This window comes from Chelon labrosus (assembly GCF_963514085.1).
Source record: "Chelon labrosus genome assembly, chromosome: 17".
NCBI classification, from domain to species: domain Eukaryota; kingdom Metazoa; phylum Chordata; class Actinopteri; order Mugiliformes; family Mugilidae; genus Chelon; species Chelon labrosus.
The window spans coordinates 7,365,914-7,391,627 of record NC_140350.1 but is presented as its reverse complement, the minus strand read 5'-3'; the positions used below and the strand labels follow the sequence as shown (position 1 = coordinate 7,391,627).

Below are 25,714 nucleotides of genomic sequence, written 5' to 3'. Positions count from 1 at the left end.
GCCCCTGCTGTACACAGCAGAGAGGGTTAGGCAAATAGTTTAACAAAGCCTTACTAGAAAGGCCCTGAAAACAATCTCATGTGGCTTTTTATTATAAGCAGCAGGGTCCTACATCAGCACAAAACATCAAAAGATTAGATGATGTTATATAATTTCCATGCACAAATCGGGGTTTAGCAGCATTTTAATAAGCATCTAAGGGTAGTTGGTGGGTAATTTTGGTCATATTCAGTTATATTTTTTACTATTTATTGATCAAAGGTGCACACCTAGTTTGCTGTTTGGAAACCGGGATGGTCTTTGCCCAAAGTCAATTGGTTTGGGCTGGTGTGGACACAGCAATTGCACTCTGTTCTGGGACAAATCAACCAAGCTGAAACCAGTTAGAGAGGGTGGTTTCAGCCTGCTCTGAAAACAGTGAACTATGTCCCAGAGTTCACAGTGAATCAATCAAGTGTCTTGTTATGTCGAGAAACAGCTGGTATCTTTGCTTAAAGATACTTTTTGAAGCGTAATCAGTAACTATTGCTAACTGATATCATTTTTTTGTTGACTGACTAATTGTTTCAGCTCTGCCGTCAGTCAGACATCATCAAACCAGTCTCACGCAGACCATATGAAGCATATCAGCTGAATGTTTGAGGCTTTAAACATTAATTATTAGCTGTCTTTAACTTTAACTGACTATTTCTTATTTGCTGGCATTATTGAGAATATTTGAACATTTGAAACCAAGTTCTAAGGGACTTTTAAAGGGTTACTTACATTTTTCTCACATTATGATTTTGCAGGCTGCTATGCATATTTGCCGTCAGCAGCAGTTCGATTAGTTTACATTTATTTCCATAGTGTCCTTTTCCAAGTCTTTTTGTAGATTACTGATGACTACTTGCAGTCAAAGGTTAAATGCACTCAAATATCTGTAACTGTATAGAATGCCTCTGAAAATGTTCAACAGTTATACACATAATCTATAGTTACACTGTAAACACATTAACTCTTCAGGAAGCTAAGTAAATTCATTTGGGCTACACTTGTGCAACGTGCTGATCAAGCTGACTGAATCGTACAGCTCTTATTCTAATGACCTCATTGTGCACCATTTTCCCCCATTGTTGTACTTTAGCTCACTCCTCTCTCAAGCTTTTCTGCTGAGAAAAGAACTTTCTGCTAATTAACAAGAACTGCAAGTTCAGCTTGTTAGATACAAGCTCCAGTCCTAACCTTCTGCAGTACTTTGTTGGTGTTCCAGGTGTCACAGTGTTTTTGCAGACTTACCCTGACATGCGGAGCATCTTCGTATGTGTAGCTGTCCCAGCTTTACCGGCTTGTCTCACTGTTATCCAATTAACTTGCTGTTGAGACATCACCACTGGTGCTCTCTGTGTTAGCTTGAGCTCTGACAGCCGCTGCTTAATTTTGTGTGAACTTCTCTTGTCAGTACAATTCCAACAATGCAGCAGGGAGCAGTAATTTTCGCTTTCTGAAGATGTTTCATTGGAAAAGAATGTTCTTACTTTCCCTTTGCCCAAAGTGCCTTTTTCTCCTTTTCCGATTAAATTGCTTCATTGTTTGTAGCAAACCTCATAAATCCATCTTTTCTTTTCATTGTTCTTTCGCAAGTGTGGGCTCATGCTTCCAAATCATCCTCCATTTCCTTCGTCTGGAGCAGCCTGTTGGACCATCTGCAGCCAGGGAGGTTTTGCGATGCTTGTCCCACATGTCTTTGGCCAGCAAGCCTACTGATCCTAACCTTCTTAATACACACATTTATCCCCCTTTTTCTCTTAGTTTCTTCTTATTATAAAGTTATTTTTTGTGCTGTTGTTACGTGTAAGCCAGGAAAGACAAAATTGCATCTGATTTGCATGACTCGTGGCTCTGATAAAGTAGGACTTTAACTACTCAGCAGGACACCAGCAGCCTTTGGGTGATCATTGTGTGCTTGTGATGATAAAATGACTTTACTGTAATTGCTGGATTTCAGGATTAAATCCATCTTCATAGAAGCTAATGGGAAAGTTGATTGATACTTTCATCGTTGTGATTAGACAAAAAATCATTAATGTAGATTGGAACGTTTAAAGAAAATGTCTTCCAGTCCCTCTGCCCCCAATGACTCGATGCTACATTGTTTTTCAGGCTACTCTGCTGTGTTTATGTCAAACTATGATGGCCTTGGGGATTTTTGTTAAAAACCAACTTGAGAAAATATTTGAAAAGAAAGCTGATTTGCAGTAGCACTTTGCAGACACTTTATCCTAACATTCATTCATTTATTACCATAGCAACTGGTGAGAAATTAATTTCGAAGCGCTGGAAATAAACACACATTAGAAATATACAGCAGCAGCACACACAAAGTATAATTATGGCTATTATTATGACGTGCTTTATGGTGAAGACACTTTGATCAGATATTGTCTGATCCTTTTCATCGCTCCTCCGTTAAATCAGTTCAGTTCATCAAATATGGCTGCTTGTCTGTTTGTTTGACAAGAACTGAGGCACTTTCTTCCCTCCCTTAAAAGGTTGACTGCGGCGACGTCCAGTAAATCACTTTCTCAACACCTTCACACACTGTCTGTTGATAAATGGTGTGTGGTTGCCCTTGTCTAACCTGAAATCCACCACCAATTATTCTTTCTTCTTCCTCCCACTGTTTGAAGCTCTAGCTGTAGAGCTCTGTTTGTAGTGGAGGGCTCGTTGTTGTCCATCATGACTGACTAGACGACAGATGAGTGAAGTATGCAGAGAGTCTATAGAAGAGCAGAAGAAGAAAAAAGATAAATCGTTGAATAATACGGCACAAGGTTGATATTGACCACTGCATTGATAAGGCTCAGGTTTGATCAATGACAAAATGTTGAACATGAACTGTATTTTTGGAGGGTTTTTTTTTTTTATTTCTAAGAGGCAGTGTGTGTGTAATCAAAGGTGAAATATGATACGATAAGATACGACGCAATGCTACCGTACGATGTGATCAAGACTGAAACTTGCCACAAGCCTGTACATCACAAATTGCATACACAATGAAACAACAATGGAACAACAGAAACAAATAATGCTGAATACTACAGCACGAAGCAGAAATCTGTGTGTATATACATGCTAGGATATGTTTTGTTGCTTTGCAAAGTCTGTCATATACTTATCCATATGTGCACATGTGCTACATCTGCTGCATTTGTGTATAAAAGAAGTGCAAATATGTGCAATATCAACAGTAAATTGATGCACTATCTATAGTAAGACAGTCTGACTAAAAGTGGTATAAGCCACAGTCTGTGGAGGCTGGAGCTAGTGGGTGATGTGGTGTTTTCTTCGAGGCATGAGTCTGAATGAGACTGAGGATGAATGTGCTCCTGAACGATGTGAACTCAGCACGGATGGGTTAAAAAGACAAATATGTACGGTATTTAGTGGATAAAAATAATCCTGTGAACGTGTTCGAGGGCTGCGAAAGCCACCTAATTAGTCGGTGCACAAGACAGCGATACATATGGACCAGGCACACAATGATGTAGCTATAAATAAAAATGCAGCGTCTCAGTCAGCATGCCAGATTTAATAAGGACTGAAATGCATTGTTGGCTGTGCTCCATTTGGAGTCATATGTTGTGCTCCAGCAGCAGACGCGAGAAAGACAATCTTACTGTGCAAGAAAATGGAGATGTGGAGGCCGTGATCTGAAAGTGTCTCTTCCATTTAAAACCCTTAGTAATGGATGGATTTGAGTTTCAACTGATTTTTATCTGTGTCTCAGACCTATAGGAGAGCCTTACAGTGTCGGTACACTCACATCGCCATTGTCACCTTTGTCATGTGTTGGTTTTATGAAATAAGAAGGTTTGGTACAACACAAAACAAAAAGTTACAGGTAAAATGATTTGGTTTTTAAAAGGCTCTCTTAAACACACAGAGCCTTTAGTATTGCTTCAGGTTCGTAGTCTTGCTTAGTGATTTTTAAAGGCACTTTAAAGAAACTCGAGAGAAAAAGATTTTCAGTTTTTATTGTAATAATAAAATAGCAAAATTGGTTGTAGCTTGAGTGCCAATGAAAGAAAATCACATGTTAAAATTAAGGGGAAAAAACAACCTGTATTAGAGAAAGTTCAAATGGACAAGCTGCTACTGAAACATTTGACAATATCAGTAAATTAGCCACAATTGCATCCAATGTCCACCACTATTTCTAAAGAATCTCTTTGTATGGTCTGATCTCAATGATATACGTGCTGTATGCTGACACAGTGTGAGAAAGTGCTGTGTTTCTGATGCCAAGTGGCTTTTTAGAGTCAATAAAGGAGCTCGGAGTGTCCTTTTACATCCCAGCTGTTATAATTGTAGATGTAAAGCACTCTTTGAACAGAGAGGCAGACGCAGTAAACACAGCCTATACATCATCTTCTCTTTGGTTGCACAGTGGCTTTAATGCTACACATAATTATTATTTCCACAATAACAGTCACACTGAGTGTATTGCAGCTCTGAACAGAGATTGAGTTTATTGTAACTATATGTATAGAACTGAAGCGTGATACGACCTGATGAACGGCTAATTTTGTGCTGATAAACCAATGTCATGAATCAAATTAGTTCAAGACGTTTAGGTTCAAATGTTTGAACGAGAACAAACAAAACTGGGTGTTATCTCGTAGGGGACTAATAACAAAATCATTTGGTTCATTTGCCTGGCGCTAAGTGAGAGAGAGCCTTAGTCCAGAGTGTAATTAACCAGAGGTTTGAGCTCATGACTCATCAGCCTGCATGAATTTTGTTATGCATAAAGCTGTGTGATAGCAGCAGTGGGCTGCTCGTTGCTGGTGATTACGATCCTGGAAAAGTGTAGGCAGGAAACCTGTATTTAGAATCAACCCTTTGGCTACACGGAGCAAAACAATTCCTCTGCAAAGCTGCACTCCTTTGCAATGAAAAGGGGCATTGTCTAAAACTTTGAAAGATTTTGTTGTTGTTTTCCTATGATTGGGAGAAGGTGGTTGTTAGGTGGGATGAAAGTGGGTGCTGCACTTAGCAGAAGTGAAGGTGCTTTTGTTGCAGAAGCCTCGGAGGGATGTTTCCACAGTCCAGAGGTGACTGCAGTCAGGGAATGAACGTGTGCTGCTAACTGACAGGCATCACTTTGTATCAGGAAGCTGATCACTCTACGCTCCAGAGTGCTGTGTCAATTAAATAGCGGCAGCCCGGGCAGGTGGAAAAAAGAGGACAGCCTCATTTCTGTGCTGCAGCAGTCTGGAGATTGGCTTCAGATTGCTGCAGGCACCGACTCTATTCAGCCAGCCCTCACTTTGACTGGCTCAATCACCCATGCACAGCAGGCAGGTGGATAAGAGAAAGATTTCATCCATATCAATACCATGTCTTCAGATGTCTTCAAAGCATACAGCGTTTAAACATGATGAAACAGGTGGAGTACTGTGGGCTATTGCAAGAATTCTTCAAAGAACTTTTGAAAAAAGAGACTGAAATCTGGCTAGGAATGGCCACCTGTGATAAAAATGCATTTGTTTCCTTAAAGGAAAGTGTATATTCACAGAAGCCAAGGGTTTCCAAAATCAGAAACTGTGACAATTGTGCCCCTAACAGCCCCATCACAGTCATTTTACATTGCTTTTTTGTGGGTAGTTCGTATTAAAATGCAACAGATGTTCAAACTAAATTTAACATAAGCCAAGGCTATGCGAGTAAACAGAAAATGTCCATGTCTAAATGATAACTATATATATTGAAACAAAAATATTATGCAGTCTCTAAGTCATCATTGTGTAACTTAATGAACAACACCTCAGCATCTCTATGGGTTTAAGGTCTGGACTTCGAGCAAGCCACTCCAAAACCTTCTTCTTACTCTTATTGCTCTTATTGACCAGTGCATAGAACAGACTAAATGGTTTGAGGCTCAGCAAGGTGTAAAAAATTCAGACGAGCTTTAATGTTCATCTGGGTCAGCAGAGGTTTACGTCTCACCGATCTCCCATGACCATCATTTCTGGCCAGTGTCATGGATTCCTTGATTGATGCCGCTCCTTGGATGTTTTCCTTCGATCTTTTATGATTCCCTGGGTGAGTCATCTCTGTGATATCCGAGGAATTTTGGAACCTTCCCAGAAGGGGCCGACTTCAGGGAAGGTTCATTATCGTCTTCTCCGTGTGAAGTTAATGCCTCTCATTGTGGATCTGTGCAGCCCCAGAGCCTTAGAAATAATTGTTTTATTATAGCTCAGATTTCAGACCCTAAGAAGAAAGATTTTTTATACAGATTGCAGGCAATCGCACACTCAGAATTTAAAATAACTTTATTGCCTCCTTTCACCTTATGCAGTATGTTTTGAAGTTTGGAAACCTCTTCTCCGGGCTGTAAAATTCTCACTCTGTGACCCTGATGACTCCTCAGTGAACCTTTGAGGAGCGACATCTGCCACTTTTAAGTCACCCCGCACTCAGAGCATTCTGGTTCTACTAACTTTTTAAATAAGATTTTTCTTTGAAGCTGACTGTGCCACGAGCTCTGGCACCCTTGCCTCATAATTGAAGGTTTTCCGTTCGGTCTGAGCCGGGGGTTGCGGTTTCATTTTTATCATTAACACGCTGGATGGGGATAATTTCATGGAAATATTTATGGATGTATAATTGTTGCTGATGAGTTTTGTGAAGTTCAGCCATTGGGTAATAGTTCAGGAGGATAAATATAGATGAAAATTATAATAATGATGCTGGGAGATGGGTTGGATCAGTGAGAACATATCAGCCACTTACTGAATGCACAGACTTGCTGCTTGTACAGTTTAGAGCTCATTTAAGTGGGCTATTGATAAATTCTATAGGGAGTGATTGGTTGTGGTGGAGAGTGCAAAGGGCGAGCCAATCTACAAAAGCCCACTGACATTCCACGCACGAGAAAGAGACAGGGAGGGAGAGAGGGCATCACTGAGGAAATTGCTTTTATCCCCAACATTGATGAAATAATTTTTCTTTGAATTCCACTGCCCAATCTCTGTTGCCCTATAAGTGAGATGAGCCACATGGAGAAGTCTGACTGAAGTTTTGCGTGTATCACTTTACACCTAAAGGTAGGATTGCAGCAATTTACTGTGTCAGTCTCAATGTGCAATAGAATGAGGTTTAGAACATCGTACAGTATTTTGTTGCAGCTAGACTTTCATTTCACTTAGAAGCACAATGTGGCAGTATCAGAAAAACTGCTTTGCTCGCAAAAGGAATATTGAGGCTTATAGTAGCAGAACCAAACCAGCTGATGAGACCTGAAATGAAACTTAAGTTATTTCTGCTGACAAAGCAAGCCACATGATAGAGGCTGCAATCATTAATAAACTCAACACAGACTGTACTGAAATCACATCTCTCAGAAAAGTATAACCTTTTTGTTGTATCACTAATTTAAGATCCATCATCTGCCCCACACGGATCTCTCTGAAGAAAAGTTAGATTGCACTTTTAATGAGACCTGCTCAGTTTTATGTAAACTGTCCACCAGGGACGGCAGGGTTATTATTCTATAATGAAAGCGCCTTTGTGTGTCAGATCCAGAGAAGGCTTCCTATGATATGTTTTTATCCAGGGGCTTCTGTATACCAAGCACCTTTAGATAGGCAGGAGATTCTCTTGAGCATAGAGTACACTAAGTTATGCACGCAGTTTAAATAAAGCAGCTAATGTTCTCTCTTTCAATCCATATGTTGCGCATTATTTATCTGGCGAGTCAATACTCCATAGCTCTGGGGTCTCCAGGCTGTTCATAACCGCCGCATTTTGTACTGATGCAGTGGAAGCTAAGCACTGACACATTTTTCTCACATTCGTCCTAAATGATTCTTAGACTCTTTGAAACTACAAAGGCATGGATATAAGTATAGACATGCTGTAAATATCAGAAACTACAGTACAAATGTTTCAAGAGTGGCATGAAGTTATCCATCTACTCGTGTCGGAATATACGCTACCATGTAAATATTCCAGTTTTTGGTTTTCCTGTTGCATTGGATGATTGGATGATTCACATATCACTGCAGATATCTGATGTTCTAACATTAAACCTGGGATACGTGGATTATTTGTATCACTAGGCTTAGTTATCTATAGTAAATAATGTTGGCATTCTCCATGTTGACACAATATTTTAATAGTCCACTTGGATCGTGTGCTTCCAGTTGATTAAATTCAACTGAGCTCATTCCTTCAGGACTGCTAAAACAGTTTGTTTCAAGGTTAATAATATGTATATATGTATTATGTACCTTAGATTATTTGAATTGGCGGTGTAATCTCAAACAAATAGCCAGTGCTTCATATCTGCAGTGAGGTTTGATTGATGCCATTAGAGTCTTACAACTTGAAACAGAGGCATGCATGTTAGTTCATTTTCCAGCACCTTCCAAGGAAAGTCGGCTTCTTGATTTACCAGAGCAATGAGTGTGTGTCGAATCTTTTATAACAGCCTAATGAAAAATGTTTATGTAGCAGTGGAGTAGTTGTAGCGTGTTTCTGTATTTGCAGTTGTTTTTTTAATTAAGTGCTGTTCCTGCGATCTCAGAGCCATACATACTTACGTCCCATCCCATGTATGAACTATTTCTAACATTGCTCACAGAACCATACCAGCTAATGCTCGTGTTTCCCAGGTTTGTCCCAGCACCCTCCGCTTTGTTGTGTTTCTTGGGATGTTCCCGTTGCATGATCTTCTGACATTATGCATGATCACATACACGGAACCATAAGTTACCCAGTTACCTAGACCGTGCATTCTACACAGAAACCACATGCTACATACTATTTCAACCCCATCTGTCACCTGTAAATCTGGCAACCCACAACCCGATTCAAGGGGTTTGAGCGAAGCTGCTCTCTGCACAGGTGGACAGGCAAATTAAATGCTGAAGAAATAAGGTAGCTAACTAAGCGTCTGTCAAAATGTCAGAAACATTTCACCTAGATAACTCAAATACACCTGCATATCTTAATGAACAGTTCCCATTTCAGTGCTCTTGGCACTAGGATAGTGGCAATGCTTTTTGCAAAAAAAAAAATAGATCTGCCAATCTTGGCTGAACTCAAGATTGGAAAAACAATCCCCACATTTCCATATTTTGGAATTTAAGGATAAGGATACACCAGTCATGTGCCACAGAATTTCTGGTAATTTAAGTCTAACTTACCTCAAGTTATTTTATTTAGAAAAAAATAAAATAACTTGAGGTGCTCTGAGGATCACGGTTCTGTCGCGCAGATGAGATTGGAGAGATGAATTAATAATCCTGCATAATCAGTTTCATGTTTATGGGGCCATAAAAATCCTGTCAGTTGTGCTCAGTGCAGAGGAGGATATGCTGTGTAGGTGAGTGTTCTGACAGGCAGGGACTGACTCAGCCACACAGACCTGAGCCCACTCTCCCCTGCCGGTGACCTCACTAATCACATCAGCATTACTCTTATGCTAATCATTTCTCCCAGGAGACTCTGGCAACGCAGTCGAGTTCTCTGAGTTTGAGCAACGTGAAAGCACTTGTGTCGCGAGCCAGCAGGAGCAGACATAAACCTGCTGTAACAGTCGAGGAAGGTTTTTAATAGCACCGTTTGATCCCTGAGGAGCAAAGCAAGGCTAACTATTCCAAGAACTGCACGACTGAGGTCGAGCATATATTCCTCTTGATTGTCAACCCACAGCTGAACTGTGTGCCAAGATGAGCCCAGATGTCACCTTCCAGACAGCCTCTCTGTGTTTCCTTTGAGGTGACAGTATCTCAGTTGGAAATGGGGCAGCGGTGGTTTATTTCTGTCACACCATGTCTCTGAGGTTGCTAAGGATGTTGTTCCAGCAAAGGCCGACCTTTTCCAGTCGCCTTCTCGCTTAAATTCTGTATCTCTCTTATAGCGCTCATTAAGTCGGAGTGCGTTGATGTATGTTTTCAGATAGCTTGGCTCCAAATGATACATAAAATGTCTCTTGCGCATGAAGATGGAGCTCTGCAACTGACTTCCAGACAGCGGTGTTTGCAGCTCTAAATGCTGTCGGTGGAATTGTTTAGCACAGCAGAATCAAACAGTCTCCAGCAGCTATTCCCTCCTCTGCTTTCGCCCTCTCTTTCTCCCTGATAGAGTAGAAATCCCTCTGGTCTACAGTTGAAACCAGTCGTATTTCTCTGTGTGCTGTAGCTTCCAAAGCGGGGACAGACACTCAAGTGAAGTACTTTACAGAAACGACTTATACTCACTCCATAAAGTAAGCTGAATGGTGGGCTGTGGGTGTCTTGCCATGTAAGAAGCTGCTGTTTGTTGAAAATGGGCCGAGTCTATTGTGAGCAAATGTGGCAGAGATTCGGCATGCAGCACAGAATAAGAAATGACATCTTTAGATTTAAACACCGAGCGAGGCCACTGTGCACATCTACCTGTCTCATTTTCCATAACAATTCCTCACTCCTCTACTGCTCATTTTGTATGCACCTTCCATCCTACTACAACTAAAAAAAAGGAGTTGAGGCCGCTTGTTTCCCGGCACCCAACAGCAACCCAACGTGCCTGGAATGAAGACAGCTGACCTTGGGAGAGCCGAACACATCCTCTGGGTGCCAAAGTGCTAAAAACAAAACATAAGCTTCCAGCCAAGGGCCAGATTATTGAAGGTGTGATGGAAAGTGGGACATAAGAGACCGAGGAAGAGGGGAAGCTTCAGTCGGTGAGAGGTCTTAATAAGACATGTCCACACAAACTGTATCCAGAAGAGGACAGCAACCTAGGATGTTTTTTCTGCCTTCCCCAAGGTCAGGCCCCTTGTTACTGCCACCCTGAAATCATGGCCAAGGTGCGTCCGCCACTGAGTGATATCCAATCATCGGAGCCTTTGTGTAGAAGAGGGCCGGTGAGTTAGAGAGTCTGCTTTTAGAAAGAAAGAGAGAGGAACAAGAGGCCAGTCCCATCTCTCTACCGTTTTTCTCCTGGGTTTAGCTGCCGATGTGGAATCCAACCAAGCAAGTATTTCTAAGGCACAATGGATCTGAAAGCATTCTCCTGTTTCTATGTGTTTTTTCACTTCTATTGAAAGAACAGCTCCATTAATCTATCAATAGACATTGAAATAAGAAACAAAAGGTACGAGTAGATGTATCTCTTGCACTAAGGCTGGACTGCTGCAGTGAAAAGCAGTAATTCCACAGAATTCCTAAGATTCTTCTTTGCCGTCCTTATTAATGTTACATATGGATTATGGATGACATACAAATCAATATTAGCTGGAAGAAAACACTATTTTCCTGCTAACAGCCAACTACAGACTGTAGTCACCCACTACAGTGCTCAATATTAATTTATAACTCCAAGGAATATGTATTAGATGAAAAATGCACATACTGAGTCTGTTGACTGTCATCTCTCTCCTACTGTGCTGTATCTGCAGTATTTACATTAACAGGTCTATCAGGACTAAATGTAGCGTGCAGATGGCCATGCATATGGTCTGTGCTGAGAGAGCCCTGCTGTGTAGATTCATCCTGTAAAAAACTGTGCAATATTCTTACAGTCAGATATAGAAAACATATTGAATAAAGAAGGAGCTTCACATTTTCCAGCAGCTTTAATGGAGCCAATTCACGTGAACAGCTAAATAATGCAGGCAATGACATATTAGCAATACATCATTGCTAAACCTCATCAGTATAATATATTTATAAGCACATTTGTGTTAATGCCAGGTTTACAGACATTAATGCGAAAACATAATAAAACATAGATTTTCTGATGCTAATATCATGCTAATTTTATTGCTCTCTTATTTTCTGCCTGCGATAGACCTGGCACATTTTAAATGCTCTGACAATGTGTACATGTCAGTGTTACCTTCTGATTCCAGCATGTTAGCTCGCTAACATTGGCTTTGGCTGTAAAGGATTGGATGGGAATACATGTTCATTTTGCAGGTGCATCGATTCGGTCATGATCAAACAAACTGGGCAAAGTAAAACCAAGTCAAGCATCCATCCAAATTTTGACAACATTTCCATGAATCTGCATAAGAACATGTCTTCCGCTAATGTACTGCAAGTATTAGAACATCAATACAGATAATATCTGACACTCCCGAATTCATAATTTAAAGAGAGCCAGAGCATCTGGCGATGGAAATAATGTGGAAATATGTGTAATATATATTTCTGCATTCATTTGAAGAATATTACTGTCTCCTCATTGCTCAATACATCGCCTTTTCTAAGTCTGTTCCATTGCACTACATTTCCAGCAGACAGAAGCAATATTGCAAGGAAGGATTTTATTATACATTTTAATTTGTATTTTTTCTCTGCAGTTACATTTATTGTCAGATGTGTATTTAACGTGCTGTCTATCCAAAAGATTGACAGAGGCAAAATAATCAATCAATATCCAGTAGGCTATATACAATTATTGTCATTTATTTGGCAGTAAAGACTTATTTAAAGAAAACTCTCCTGTGATTTTTATTTTTATAATCACAGTTTGGTTCAAGTTGAGGCGATCTACTCTCTAATGTTCTAATGTCTCATTAGCCTAATGCAGCATTAGATTCCTAATGAGACAAAGATTTTTTTCACTGTGTGGCCACTGTGAATGTTATCCTTATTAATTGAGCTTTAAGTGCATGATCTATCTACGGGGTGTATCAGATGAGTCAGTCTCGCATGAGCTGCTTGTGAGCGTGTAATTGAAAGAACCTGATTCTTGCATGAAAATCACAGCAAACCTTCAACATGGAGGCCGGCCCCTCACACTGTGTCTGGATGTTATTTAGCGCTACTGGCTTGTTTTGTCGCACGAGGTTGGATGTCAGCAGAAGACGGGCTGCAATGCAGACGCAGCAGAAGCATCCCGTCATGCCGACAGCACTGGAAACTGCAGGCAAAGGTTACAGGAAATTGGAAGCATCCAGGGGAGAGAAGCCACAGCTCCAGATCAGAATATTGAATGTTGAAGTGCATATTACCGCTTTGTGATTTGAAATGACTGATGGTGGCACATGCATGTGGCTAAACAACTTCACTTAGCATAATGACTCATTACAGAGAGTTTTTGTTTAGATTTGTCTTCTTACGCCCTCAGAATAATAGCACCAGAGGTTGGTGTTAATACAGCAGCTGGAGATAACCTTCAGTCCCACTTGCGCACAATTAACTGTCTGCTCCACAGGCTTATCAGCTAACTGACAAGTCTCCATTTCGACTCAGACTTTTATTTTATTTTTTTCAGTTCACACAATTAAATGATTTAGTTGTTTTAACTTGAAAGGAAGCAGATTTTTTGCACCCCCTGCCTCTCGGGAACAAAGGGTATGACTGTGGAATGACACATTAGTTTTAATGAGGGAGGCTCGATATGCAGCATGCAGCACGGTATAACAGAGACCGGTGTTTGGCCCCCATATAGAGTTGTGGAGAGTTTTCTTTTCCTCCAGTTTTCAGATGATATCCTCATTTTATATAAGCTCGTCACCACTAAACCTGCCTTTAATGTTGGCGTGCACTCGCGGGGAGAGCTTTGTGGGGATTGTGGCCTCCAGAAACCCAATAGGCCAAGATGTGATGTCCAGCACAAATGCAATCTATCCATTGTCCTCTCTAGATCTGAGCAGGCCACTGACCACCAGGTCTCATTAAAACTAAATGAAGGACAGGAAGCAGGAAGGACAACCCGCTGTTTGTAGACAAACTCTCATGTGTTGTTGCATGTTTTGTAATATCACTTTTGTCCTCTAAATGTCTGGAACTGTTCAATAATGGAGATAATATCAAATGTGGATTGTTTGTAAAAAGCAGCAAGTTTGTGGTCTGGTAACACTCCACTTAGATTTCATTATGGGGCGTGTTTCAAAGATAAAGGGCAAAAAGATTGGATAGTCCTACAACTGATTCATGTCCATCGCTCTCAGATGACATATGTATCGCCACATAAAGTCGCCCCCAATGATTTTAACTGGCCCGGCAGATCTTGGGTCGCCTAGTTAGCGACTCCAGACCAACTTTCCCCCTCAAAAATTTTCTCAGTGAGGGAAATTGAGGCTGGCTTCCAGGCTACTGATATTGAATTATTTTGTCAAGAATAAAATGTATACCTTTGTCAAATCTCTAGCATGTATGAGTGTTATACTATTCTCTGTAATCACACAGAAGCATGTGCTTTATTTAAGTATACATTCTATTCTGAGTGATTGTTTGGGTCTTTTCGCTGACACTCCTACAAAGCTCCTTTACTGTCTACCTGAATGAAATCTTTAAAGCCCCCTTTGATCGATGGGAGCTTTTCTCCCGACGATCTTCTGCCGACAGGCGCGTGCAGATGAGAGATTGCTGTCATGGAATATCAAGTGCTGATTTACTGTATAATAGATTCAGCGATGATGCCTCCTGCTGTCCTGCCACCTGTTCCGTCAGCCGAGAGCCGTGTCGCTACGCACACATTTGCGCCCCGTTTACCAGCGCACAGCACTTCAAAACACAAGCACATCCCCGTTAACCAGTCAAAGACTACCAGAAGCCACTCAAATGAACAGAACTGCCTGAATACATGACACAAGCCGCTCGCGCACTCTCAGTGATTAGATAAAGGTCTTGGGAAAGAGACACGACTGTTGCTCTGGAGGCCTGTCCATCCCGCTTCAGCGTCGTCCCGTCTTGACTGCTCCACGTGTGACAGTGATGAAGTGCCTCAGCCAGCCTTTTTAGGCTCCTCTGTGAAAAATGAAGCCATTAGATGGAGAGGGAGACGAGCGGCACTGGGCCGCAGAGGCTCATGGGCATATGAAGTCCTTCCTCTTTTCCTGCACATTCCACACTGGCCTTAAAAGAACGATTCATCTTAATCAGAGCCACGCAGCACTTGTACCAGATGCCTTTTTATTCAACAAAATGACAATCTCATCCTTTCACGGGTAAACGAGCCAGAAACACAAAGGTCAAAGAAGTTAAAAATATAGAAGGGATTAGGTGTATAGTATAAATGAATCTGTACTTTTACATTTTTCTCTGTCACCTCTGTATCTTTAAGCTGCTTAGCACCATCTCTCATGCTGTATATGCGTTATATTACAGTTTACAGCTTCAGTTTGCTCCAGTAAATAAATTAAAGAGGCGTCACTCTCTCCCTCCTATCCTGCCTTTAGGCACTGCTGGGTTGTTGAGTCATGGAGCAGCAGTGGCTGCCAGCACTGTCTCTGGCTGTGCACGTCCACATGTACTCCAAATCCAAATTGTGCGTGTGTGTGCCTTCAGTTGTTCATGTGTGTGAATGTTTGGAAAGTGCACTGCTCAGTTCAGGCAGAGAGGATACAGCCTGTCCACAGGTATTAATATCAAATCCTAAACCGCTCACCTTTCAGTCTGGAAATGTTTCAGGCTAACTGATGCATTAAGAATTTAGATTTATATTACATATCTGGAAAATATTTGTTGTGAGTTGTCAAACAGTGGTCTGAGGACTAGAAATGATGCACAGTGGAAATGAAGAGGATCATTTTCTCCTTTGCTAAATTTGCACAAGATTTACTCACAGTGCAGTAGTGAATGGATGATGATAAACTCAAACTGAGAAAAAGACATAAAAATGAAATGAGACTGTCTAAGACTGCCAAACTGGAATACTGTGTTCAGCTGGCAGTTTCTCTCCTCCCTACTGACCTTTCATCTCTCCATCACCTGTGTCTCCACAGAGTCCAGCAATCATGTACGATGCGGCGAGGGTGCCATCTCCTAAAGATGGCTCAAATGGGGTGGCCCCGCCTGTGGCCCCCGGAGCAGGAGCGGGAACAGCTGCAGGATCAGGAGGGCTGACACCGACTGCGGTGCTGCATGCTAAAACCGAGGAGGCACAGCCAGGTGCGGAGGAGGAAGAGGAGCCCAAAGCAGAGCCTGTCCTGGTGAAGAAGCCGCACAGAGAGATCTTGGACCATGAGAGGAAGAGGAGGGTGGAGCTCAAGTGTATGGAGCTTCAAGAGATGATGGAGGAGCAGGGGTAAGTAAATAAGTGACATTAGGCCTCGCACAAAAACCACTTGCACCTAAAAGGAAAAGATATTTTTATGCTGGCTATATGTAAAAGAGAGTGAAGATCCTTATCCAGAAGTAAGAGACAAGTAGTTTAGTAAGTAGAGTTAAGTGGAAAAAAGGTTGAAGTGGTGGAAGCTGAATATACATATGGACATTCACAAATATCGCGAATAATGTCAACTACAATGACAGTATTGCTCTTAAGATAACAAAAATTGTAGAAAAATGACATGATGAGTAAGAAAAATACCCTAGATCTATGTATGACTTGCACAGAATGACATGATAAATAAGTTAATTGCCAGAGATATCAAAATATATATTGTCCAGAGGGTGTCTGTGTCCTTCAGTTGTGGAGGAGAACTCTGCAGCATTGCTAAGAAATGTTGATGTTATAGATTATGACTGCTGACCGCATCTCTGGAAGCGCTCCTCCTTGCGCTGTAGGTCCCAACAGTCTTATACACTGGGTGAGAGGAGTTCAAACTGTTTGACGGTTTGTCCGCCTGCTTCACCAAGTCCAGAGGACAGCCCAGGATGGAGCTGGCGTTCTTTATCAGTCTGTCCAGTCTCTTCCTGTCCCTGTCTGTGCAGACCACGCTGTAGAAGGATTCTGATGCAACCACAGTGAAATAGAAAGTTCCAAGAAGTGTTCTGCACACCTTAAATTACTTCCGTCTCCTCTGCAGGCAGAAGCTCTCTTGAAGTGTGTAGTTTGTCTTTAGGTCTTTTTTCTTAGACACCTTTTTATGCACACACTTTCCCATAAGTCCTACATTCACTACAGTATGGGCTCAGAAGAGGTAAGTAAGAGAGTAAGGAAGACGTCAGAATGTCTGTACTAACAAAGAGGACTGAACACTATAGAAGACTGAAGATGAAAAGTAATATTTTCTACCTATCTGGATAGAACCGTGTCGCTATAACCTGAGAACTGTCTTTTCCTCACTTGCACATTTCAGTGGGTAATAGTTCATATCACAAAGGTTTCAATTTCCTGCTAGTACAGAAAATAAAATACAGGAACTGTACTTACACGACAAAGAAAGAAAGGCAAAATGTGGGAGAAATTATCTTGTGAACCTCTAGCAACTAAAGAGCAAGATATTTCCATCTGGAGTAGACAGAGTCATAAAGTATTTACCAGGTGGTTGCAAAAACAACCCCAGTTCTGTGATAATGTTGCTTCTATAACTATTAGAGGTGTAAGCTTCGACTTGGCCGTATTACTTTCAGAACTTGCTTTCACTGCATCAGGTTCAATTGGCAAGTAAGAGTGATTTAAGAGAACCTTGTGCATCACCAATGTTTCTGTATGCAGTCACGTTAAACACCACATGAATAGGGCCCCATTCCCCAGACTTACTGATGCTTTGGCAGTGTTTAGATCCAACACACAGTCACTGTAGTTACATTAGAATTTCTTTATCAATGTTGTTCTGATCACACCTTCTTGGCAGCTGTCCTGATATGTTGTTTTTCTTTTTTCAAGTCCCCTAATTTGACCTCCGACACTACATCTGTTATGCTAATGTCTAACAGCAGGACTATATGAGGACCTATAATGTCAAGCATTTCTTTTGAATCTTAGGCGATGTTTTTGTAAATGAAACCCACAAATGGATTGGAACGTGTAGCCTCATAAAGCAACCTCTAAGGGATGGGTCTGTTTCGGATTGGTTTGGTTTTTCAGAGACTTCCCACACACACAACGCGCTCAGATATTCAAAAACCAATTTAAAATGCTTACACGGGAGAACTTCGGAGAAAAAAAGTACGAGAGATGCGAGGGGGTTTTGATGTCAAGTGACATTATCGCTTTCAGAGAAATAGTTGTTTATCCTTTCATCACATTTCAGTTATTGGGGAGCCGGTTGGAGTGTAAGCCATGAAAGCTTGTGTAGTGCAGAACCTGACATTGACAGGTATGTACCTGTAGGGGTTCTGAGTTCACAAGCTGCACCAACACGTTACATTCAGAATCTGTTACCTGCCAAAAAACATTTTCATCGCAATATTCAGAGCAAGAAAAATAAATAACATACTTCTGCAGGGAATGGAGTAAAGATAAAGGGTTGTGTTTTTGTAAAGAAATGGTGTATGGTGGCTGTGTTTTTCACGAAATGGCGGTTTGTAGCAGCCTGGTATGGAAACATTAGCTGTGAAGTGTCATGACACTATCACTTTTTTTTATTTGTTTGTCCTAAAAGTGCATCCTTGTGAGATGCTGTGAGTTGAACCACTGTCCTTATGTAGGAGGTTGCTATTATTGTGAAAATGACAGTTTCCTGGCATAAAGAAAAGGTTCATTGTTGGGTGAAGGATTCTACAGGGACAAATTTGGCAAAGACCTGGGTGCTTTCTTTTTGGCCAGGAGCCGCAGTTAACATCGGCAGTATCGCAGTCAACAGCCCGGTGAGGGATCACGGCATTGTCACTTCCCTCTGGGCTCCTGCTTGCTGGTTGAGCGCCTGTAGAGAGGCGCCCAACCAGCAAGCAGGAGCCCAGTGACAGAATTTCCTTTGCATACATGTGTCAAGGGATTCAACACTGTCTCCAAGCCAGCAGTGGGAGTGAGAAGATTCGAAATTTGGATTTGAAAGTGAGAGGAAAATAAACTAAAATTCCTCACTCTTTTTATCTGAAGAGAACTTTTTCACAGTAGACTCTTTCGCTTGTCACAGCAGGCAGTCCACATATGTGTTCATGCATTCCACTTATGGGAGCTATCATTAATACAATATGTGTGTTGCTACTGTGGCGAGTCAGAATACATGAAAATGTGTATTGAAGTGTTTAAAATGGAAAATATGGGTTGATCAGGCGGGAGCAACACATTCTTGTGATCTCTAGAGCCAAGAATTAATAATGTAGCTCCGTAGCAATAACGCTCAAACGCCATCTTCAGGGTTCATACATGACATGCGACATGCGACATGCGACATCATTGACACTGCACAGAGGAGGAGGGGTACAATCATGTGTCCCCGGTCCAACATTACTTGATCCTTGATGTTGTTGCATACTTGCAGCCAACACCTGAACTTTGCATTACTCCTACTTTTCCTCAAGAAGCTGTCATTGGGGAAGTTGCCATGGAGACAGTCAGTGTTCCATTAGCATTGACATACAGCACAAAGTTTGGAAGAGCCATGGAAACTGCAGTGGCTGCCGCCGGCCCTAATCTGCAATCGTAGGGCATCTCACTCTCAGATTTGTTCTCACAAACGCTCGCGCACACACAAAAACTGCAGCTTGAATCACCACAGCTCGCGAGCATACTTCAGGCTAGCTGAGAACATAATTAATGACGAGCTCTGTGATCCTGTGTCAGTACGGAGAGGACTCAGTTTCCCACTGATACCTCGTGACATTTTACTCACATCACATTTGTCATTTCTACAAAGCTGGCTAATCCTTCATATACTGGGGTGGGTGATTTAATTAAATAAAAGGCTAGCTAATGAGAGAGTTTGGGGGGTGTAGGCTGGAGTGGCGGCAGGCGCACTTCAGTGCCGTAGTGATGGACCTTTAATACTGCAGAGCATTGAGACAGATTAAACAAATGCAATGTGGTTTTGGAACTGGATTAGACTTCCCTATCCCTCCATTTTTTTTTTAACCTGTTCCTCCTTCCCTGTGCATGACTGCTGTTTTCAGGCTGTGGAGCCTCATTAAGACTGCAGAGTGTCGGTAGTACCACAGTAGACTGATGTAGCTGCCGGACTTCACCAAAAAAACAAAAAGTAGAGGGGGTGCACTGTTGCCATCTGTCAAGATCCACTCATCTCCTGGCCTGGAGCAGACGTAGTCGCTCCTGGTTAGAGAGCGATGTAAAAGAGCCATGATGTCCAGTGGAACAGTGTAGCGGCAGGCATTAGCTTGGCTAATGATGACAGAAGACAAGGAGACCAGACATCCGCGCTGACCAGCTCCACTCGCTCGTCAGACTGCACGAGCTCGGCTAGCAGATAGTTGCACATGAAGGATGGCGACTGCTCAGGTCAGTGTTACAGCTCTGGACAGACTCGACCCATCTTGTTAAGCTATAATAAAAGGACAATCTCATTTGCCAGCTTGGCTCAGTGCAGCCACTCCTGCCGCTTCAGTTTCTAATGTGCATCTTTAAATGAGAGAGCGTGTGTGCATGTGTGCAGGATTAAGGGATAGAGTGGGGGATGAAACACAGGGATAGAGAGGGAGAGCAATGCCAGGCTTTAGACACAATTAAGATGGTGGCTGGAGTCTGTTTTCATTTGTTGTGGATTTAAGCCAGGGGGCTCAGCCTCTACGTCACCCCTGCGTTTCAGGCAAGGAGAAGGATTAGGCTGGGGGGCAGGTTGGGCGCCTGCCCCATTCTTTAACCCTGCCAGCATGGCAGACGCTCCCTCCTCCCTTTACACACAGCACCCCAGTTCAGTCATGCTCCTCTACAGAGATAAGACCAGGATAAATGGTCTGTCGTGAGTGATGGCCTCACCCTGGGAGCCAATTAGACTGGCTCAGCTTTTAAAGGAGCCTGCTCATTTAGCTAACCAAGGCCTGGCAGCATCCCCCATTCATTGGTGCATTGAGTGCTCCGCTGCTGCAGGGAACATTGCTATTTCATGTCTACAAGATGGGCTGGAAGTTACATACATCAGATCATTTATACATGACATCTGTCTGGAAAAGTATGAGGCATGAACTATTAAAGTACATGGCACATTATTGAAGCACCATTTACAAAACCCTGTCCCCTTTTCATTAACATATATTAATGTAATGAAAAAAAAAAACACTTTGTGTCTACTCGTTTTAGATACCGTTTAATAACATACCTCACTGACTGATTTCAAGCTCAAGGGCTGCTCTACATGCAAGCGTCCAGACTCTATTTCAGTGATGTTTTTCCACACTAATTGAGGCATAATGATTGTGCATGGTTTCAACTCCTGTGGTGTCTGAGCCTTTTTCCAGCTCCTTAATGAGTTCTCTTCACAGGGCTTCACTCAGGCTAAACTGCAGGCACCTGAACTCCACATATACGTACATCCGCACAATGAATGCAAAGACACACATGCCAGCTGGCTTCAGAGAAATTAAAACATTATATTGTTCATCCAGAGGACAGTGTGTGCTGAAGCTTCTCCACGCATGCACAACATGCGTTTACCAGCAGCAGCGAGAGCTTTTTTTATATATATATAAAATTCGGACACGATAGAGCAAATCTTCAGAAACAATAGATGCAAACATGTGTAACGAAAAAATGAATATCTGTTGTTTTAAGTACAGAAGTCTAACCAGGCACAAGCAAATAAGACACAATGTAACTGGATGTGCATGTTACATGTACACAAGTGCATACAAGTGAATCAGTTTCAAAGCTGGAATGTAAACTCAGACCGAGAGGAAATAGGTTTATTATTGTAGCTGAGAGCTGAATTGCTGCATTTTGGCTAACACAGCATTGCCTTATTAACATCTGCAGTGACTCTTTTTGAACTGCAATGATGTGAATAGCCTGGATCTTATTAATAGAGCCGCTCCGAGGCCAGGGCAAATAACTATCTCTGCTCTGATGGAGGCTTTCCTGCAAGCCAACGCCTGCATCGGACATTAAGCCAATGTCCAAGAAGACTGATTTTAGTGGAAAGCATCTCAGAGAGAATGGCCCATTTCATGCAGCATTACTGTAGAGCTTCCAAGTCAATATCGAAGGTCCATGCTAGACAAAACACTTTCAAATTGCTGTTACAGGAGGTCTTAGAGTGGATGGGCAGCCACAAATGGCAGCTTGCTTTGCTCCAGCCATTGATCAGCTTACACAGTGAGGAGGTGAGGAGGGCAGAAATGTTTACTCTTTTTTGTTGCCTTTTCTGTCTGATCCATGTAGTATCTCTCATCTAACCAGAAAATATATGACTGTAGAGCATATCTGTTGAAAAGCCTCTCCACTTGAGAGTTAAACAATTTCACCCTGGCACTCGGTAGGTCGTTTTAATTCTGCCCCTGAAATAGAAATGTGGGGGTGTTCGGGTCTGGGTTCCCATTCTCCCACAGCCATTTATTCTTACTAACTATGCTGGCATCACTGTGCTTCTGCACTCTTTACATCAGGATTGATGAGTGCAGAGTTTCAGACGTGTACGGCAGCGCCCGGGGACGACTTGTAGAGAAGAGCTCTTCAGACATCAAACACCAGCGGTCAGAATGAGCGTGCGCACGCCCCACGCGCAGACACTCCTCATCAAATCGATGACTGTCAGCATAAGGACAGACTTGGGGCCACAACTATTCATTTTCCGGGATCGCGAGTTAATGGGGGGAATCTGTGGGTGCTCGGAGCTGTCTAATTACTCCAATCAAGTTCTTTAATCGTGGTGATTTTTCATGGCTGTGGTGGCGGGAAGGCCCTCGCTCTGATCGATGTCCCCCGTCTCTCTTCGCCCAAATCCCTGGAACTTTGCATGCTATAGGCAATGGGCCTGGGCTAAATGGCTTTCGTTTGTCTCCACATTTCTAACTCAGTCACAGCCTCATACTCATATACATGCACAGATGAAAATACATAAGCGACATGCTCAGTTCAACTGTATTCATTGTTACCCAGTGCTGCTGGGAGTGACCACTCCAGTCAGCCCCTCCTCTGTGCGGTGTCATGACAGAACAGATGGTGTATTAGGCAGAAAGCAGCTACCTTTACAGCTGCAGGAGGTGCTAATTAAATGTGCAGAGGAGAGATGTAATGTTTCAGTGTGTTCTCCTAATTGCTTCTGACAAACCTCCAATGTGTGGCCATTTACTCAGATTGATTCAGAGCTCACTATGGATCGTTGCCTAACTTCTCTTGAAATGCTACACAGAAGTCGGGAAATCACGAAAGGATTTTGCACTTCTTTCTTCCATGCCCTGCCATTCGCCAGGTTTCTGCTCGCATTCAGATGCTGTGGGGGATTCTCCCGGCCTGTACTTCTAAAACCTGTGTCTGTTTGTTAAAGCATCACCACTGCTGGGCAGACACTCTCTGACTTTGGCTAGAAAGACGGAGCGATCAAACAGAGACCAACTTGGCTGTGCTTTATGCCGAAACCGCTGACTCCAGCAGTTCAACAGGAGGATGAAGGAGGAGAAGCAGAAAGAAGAGGTGAAGATTCTGTAGGTCATACAGTATGTCAACAGACACTTCAGCTAACCCCTCTCCTCTTGCTTAAGCTGGGGTGTCAACAGAAATACCTCCAAGCACTAACATCCTTGCCATCACTACAAAACTGTGAAGGAGGACACCCTGCAGCCATGCTGGCCAGAACACATTCAGTTTCACAGCCATTGTTGTGCGCCCATGAGAGAACACAGGGGAGCAGCAGCTAAACCTATGGCAATCCCTCCTGCACCGTGAATGGAAAGCCATAAATATAAAGTGCATGTTTGTGGGCTCCATTGTGCTGAGTTGACATCCGCTGGGCTGAGAGATTGCTGTACAGCAGGACCTGATGGTGCTGTCACACCAGCCAGCTTCTTCTTCTCCACCGCTGGGCCATCTCCCAGCTATTTCAGCTCTCCATCTAATCTCATTGTCCGCACCGTATCGGTATCGGCTGCTATATTTAATCTGAGAAAGGCAAATACTCCTCAGACTAATGCTATTTGCACGCTGAAATGAGCCACTGGTTAATTTGCAATCCAGCTTATGGAATTGGAAAGAGAATTTTGTTTCAGTCAATGTTTGAGCACTTAGTGGCAGGATATTGTCGTGGACTTTTACTTACGCCGCATGGAGCTCATGTTCTATATGTTATTGCTTATTTTGAACAGCAAATATGAAAAGGAACCACATATCCACAATGTTTTTTGCAGTTTCATTCTTCAGGTCAGGCCTCTTCCAGTAGTTCCAATTAACGCTAGAGGGGTTTTAATAGTCTGACACAGTTTTTCCCTTCAGACAAATCACGCCAACCACAGGGAGATGTGAGCAAGTATTATGTTGCTATATTTGAGTCAGAGTCTTTCTTTTGTCAAATTGGTGCCATTGGTGCCAAATACGCAGAATTAGCAATTAGCTGTTTTCTCTGAATCCACAATTAGCACAGGGTTATGTTCATAATGAAGAAGAGCTTAAAATGATTCTGTGGCAGGTTTTGCAGTGAAAAGTAATGTCGCTACTTATTTTTGTAGGATTTCTAAGTGGATCATTGAATGGATCCACTTGCAGCAGTAAGGTGCTAATACCTCAGGATGTGTAGGAAGTCAGCACTCAAATGTAAAATCTTCTTTTGCTGTTACTTTGAAAGAATCACAAATGACAAATTAACACGTGTCTCCCTTAATGAAGCTGCATAAAAATGTAAGCATTTAAACTACATATAATGTGCTAATTAGTGAGCTGGTAACCAGGCTGCTATATTCTCATACTGCCAGATTTCACAGTAGCTAACCTTCATATGTCACCTACAGACATGTTGATCTTCTCATCTAACTCTCAGCAAGAAAACAAATGGGCTTCTTCAACTACTGTAAATAATTTTTTTAACGCGAGATCAGGAGAATCTGTTGCCACGTGAGAGTGTATGTTCCAGCACTCGGACAATTCCACTGTAATTGCAAACAGATCTTGTGTTTCAGATACCATCACCTACCAAATGAGCAAATATCACAGATAAGTATGAGGAGACTTAGAGAGACGGTGAATGCAGGATGTCTACATTTTCAGTTGTGGGGTAATTGGCGAGCTCCTATCTGAACAAAGTGCTAGATCCCTGCTGTTGTTTAACTTTATATAAAGATTGCAGTTCATTATTAATGATCGTGGCTCCCAGTCACTATTACTCCATAATGTCTAGCTCCTGCCAAGCCTTTCACACTGTTATTAATTCTCCTACTCCTCCACGCTCCGTTCCCTACATGTTTCCCTGCCTCCGTAGCTCATTACAGCCTGTTACCACAACTCGTACAGAACGCGAGTTGGTTTGAAGATGGTGTGAAGATAGCAGGAGATCGGCTCTGAGTACTCTTTGCTGAAGAGGCTGGGTACTGTCAGACACATCTTGCACAGCAATCCTAGGAGAGTCTGTGGAATAGAACAGGACTTGCTCGGACAGACGGGTTGAATTATTACTGTCTCTGGTGCAGAGCTGTCACCTCTCTGACAGTGGCAGCCCGTGGTGGCTGCTTCTCATGTTATTCACAGACCGGGAGGATGTAGTCCAAAGTGCTATGCATAAACAATTGTTTTCATTTGTGATTCATTCATTATGTTTTTGTTTTGAATCCACAGTAAAACTAATAACTTTGCTGCACCTCTGTTGCAGACACTGGCAGCCACGAAATACTTGAAGTTAAAAAGAAAAAGAGGAATTCATGGAAACAGATCAACAGCGTGGTGCAGACAGTAATTTCTATTGTGTGCCATGCAGCGGTTTGCAGTATTCTGTCTGTGTCAGCTTGTTCAGAGCTCCTCACGCTGCCCCACAGTTACATTCAGCTTGACTAGTTATGCTGCTCTCTTGCCGAATAAAACATGACATGCAGTGTATGCCCGCGGGGGGCCGGAGAGGTTGACAGTGAGTCATCGGAATGAACATCATTTGGCTGAGTCTAATTTTTGGTCAGGACACGGTCAGAAGACGGCAGTTGCCATTTGTTCGCAATAGCAGGGGATGACATGACTCCGGCACGAGCATCTG

At 42.4% G+C, this 25,714-nt stretch overlaps 1 protein-coding gene across 1 annotated transcript in view; it reads left to right on the top strand.

Annotated features, from left to right (window-relative positions):
• Positions 1 to 15,719: 15,719 nt before the first annotated feature.
• Positions 15,720 to 25,714, top strand: part of srrm3 (serine/arginine repetitive matrix 3) — a gene marked incomplete at its 3' end in the record, with an annotated part of 36,791 nt that continues 26,796 nt past the window's right edge. The window contains exon 1 of the mRNA XM_084564079.1: positions 15,720 to 16,014. Within this exon, the coding sequence (XP_084420205.1) occupies positions 15,725 to 16,014 (290 nt within the window). The 5' untranslated portion in view covers positions 15,720 to 15,724. The remainder of the gene's footprint in view (positions 16,015 to 25,714) is intronic.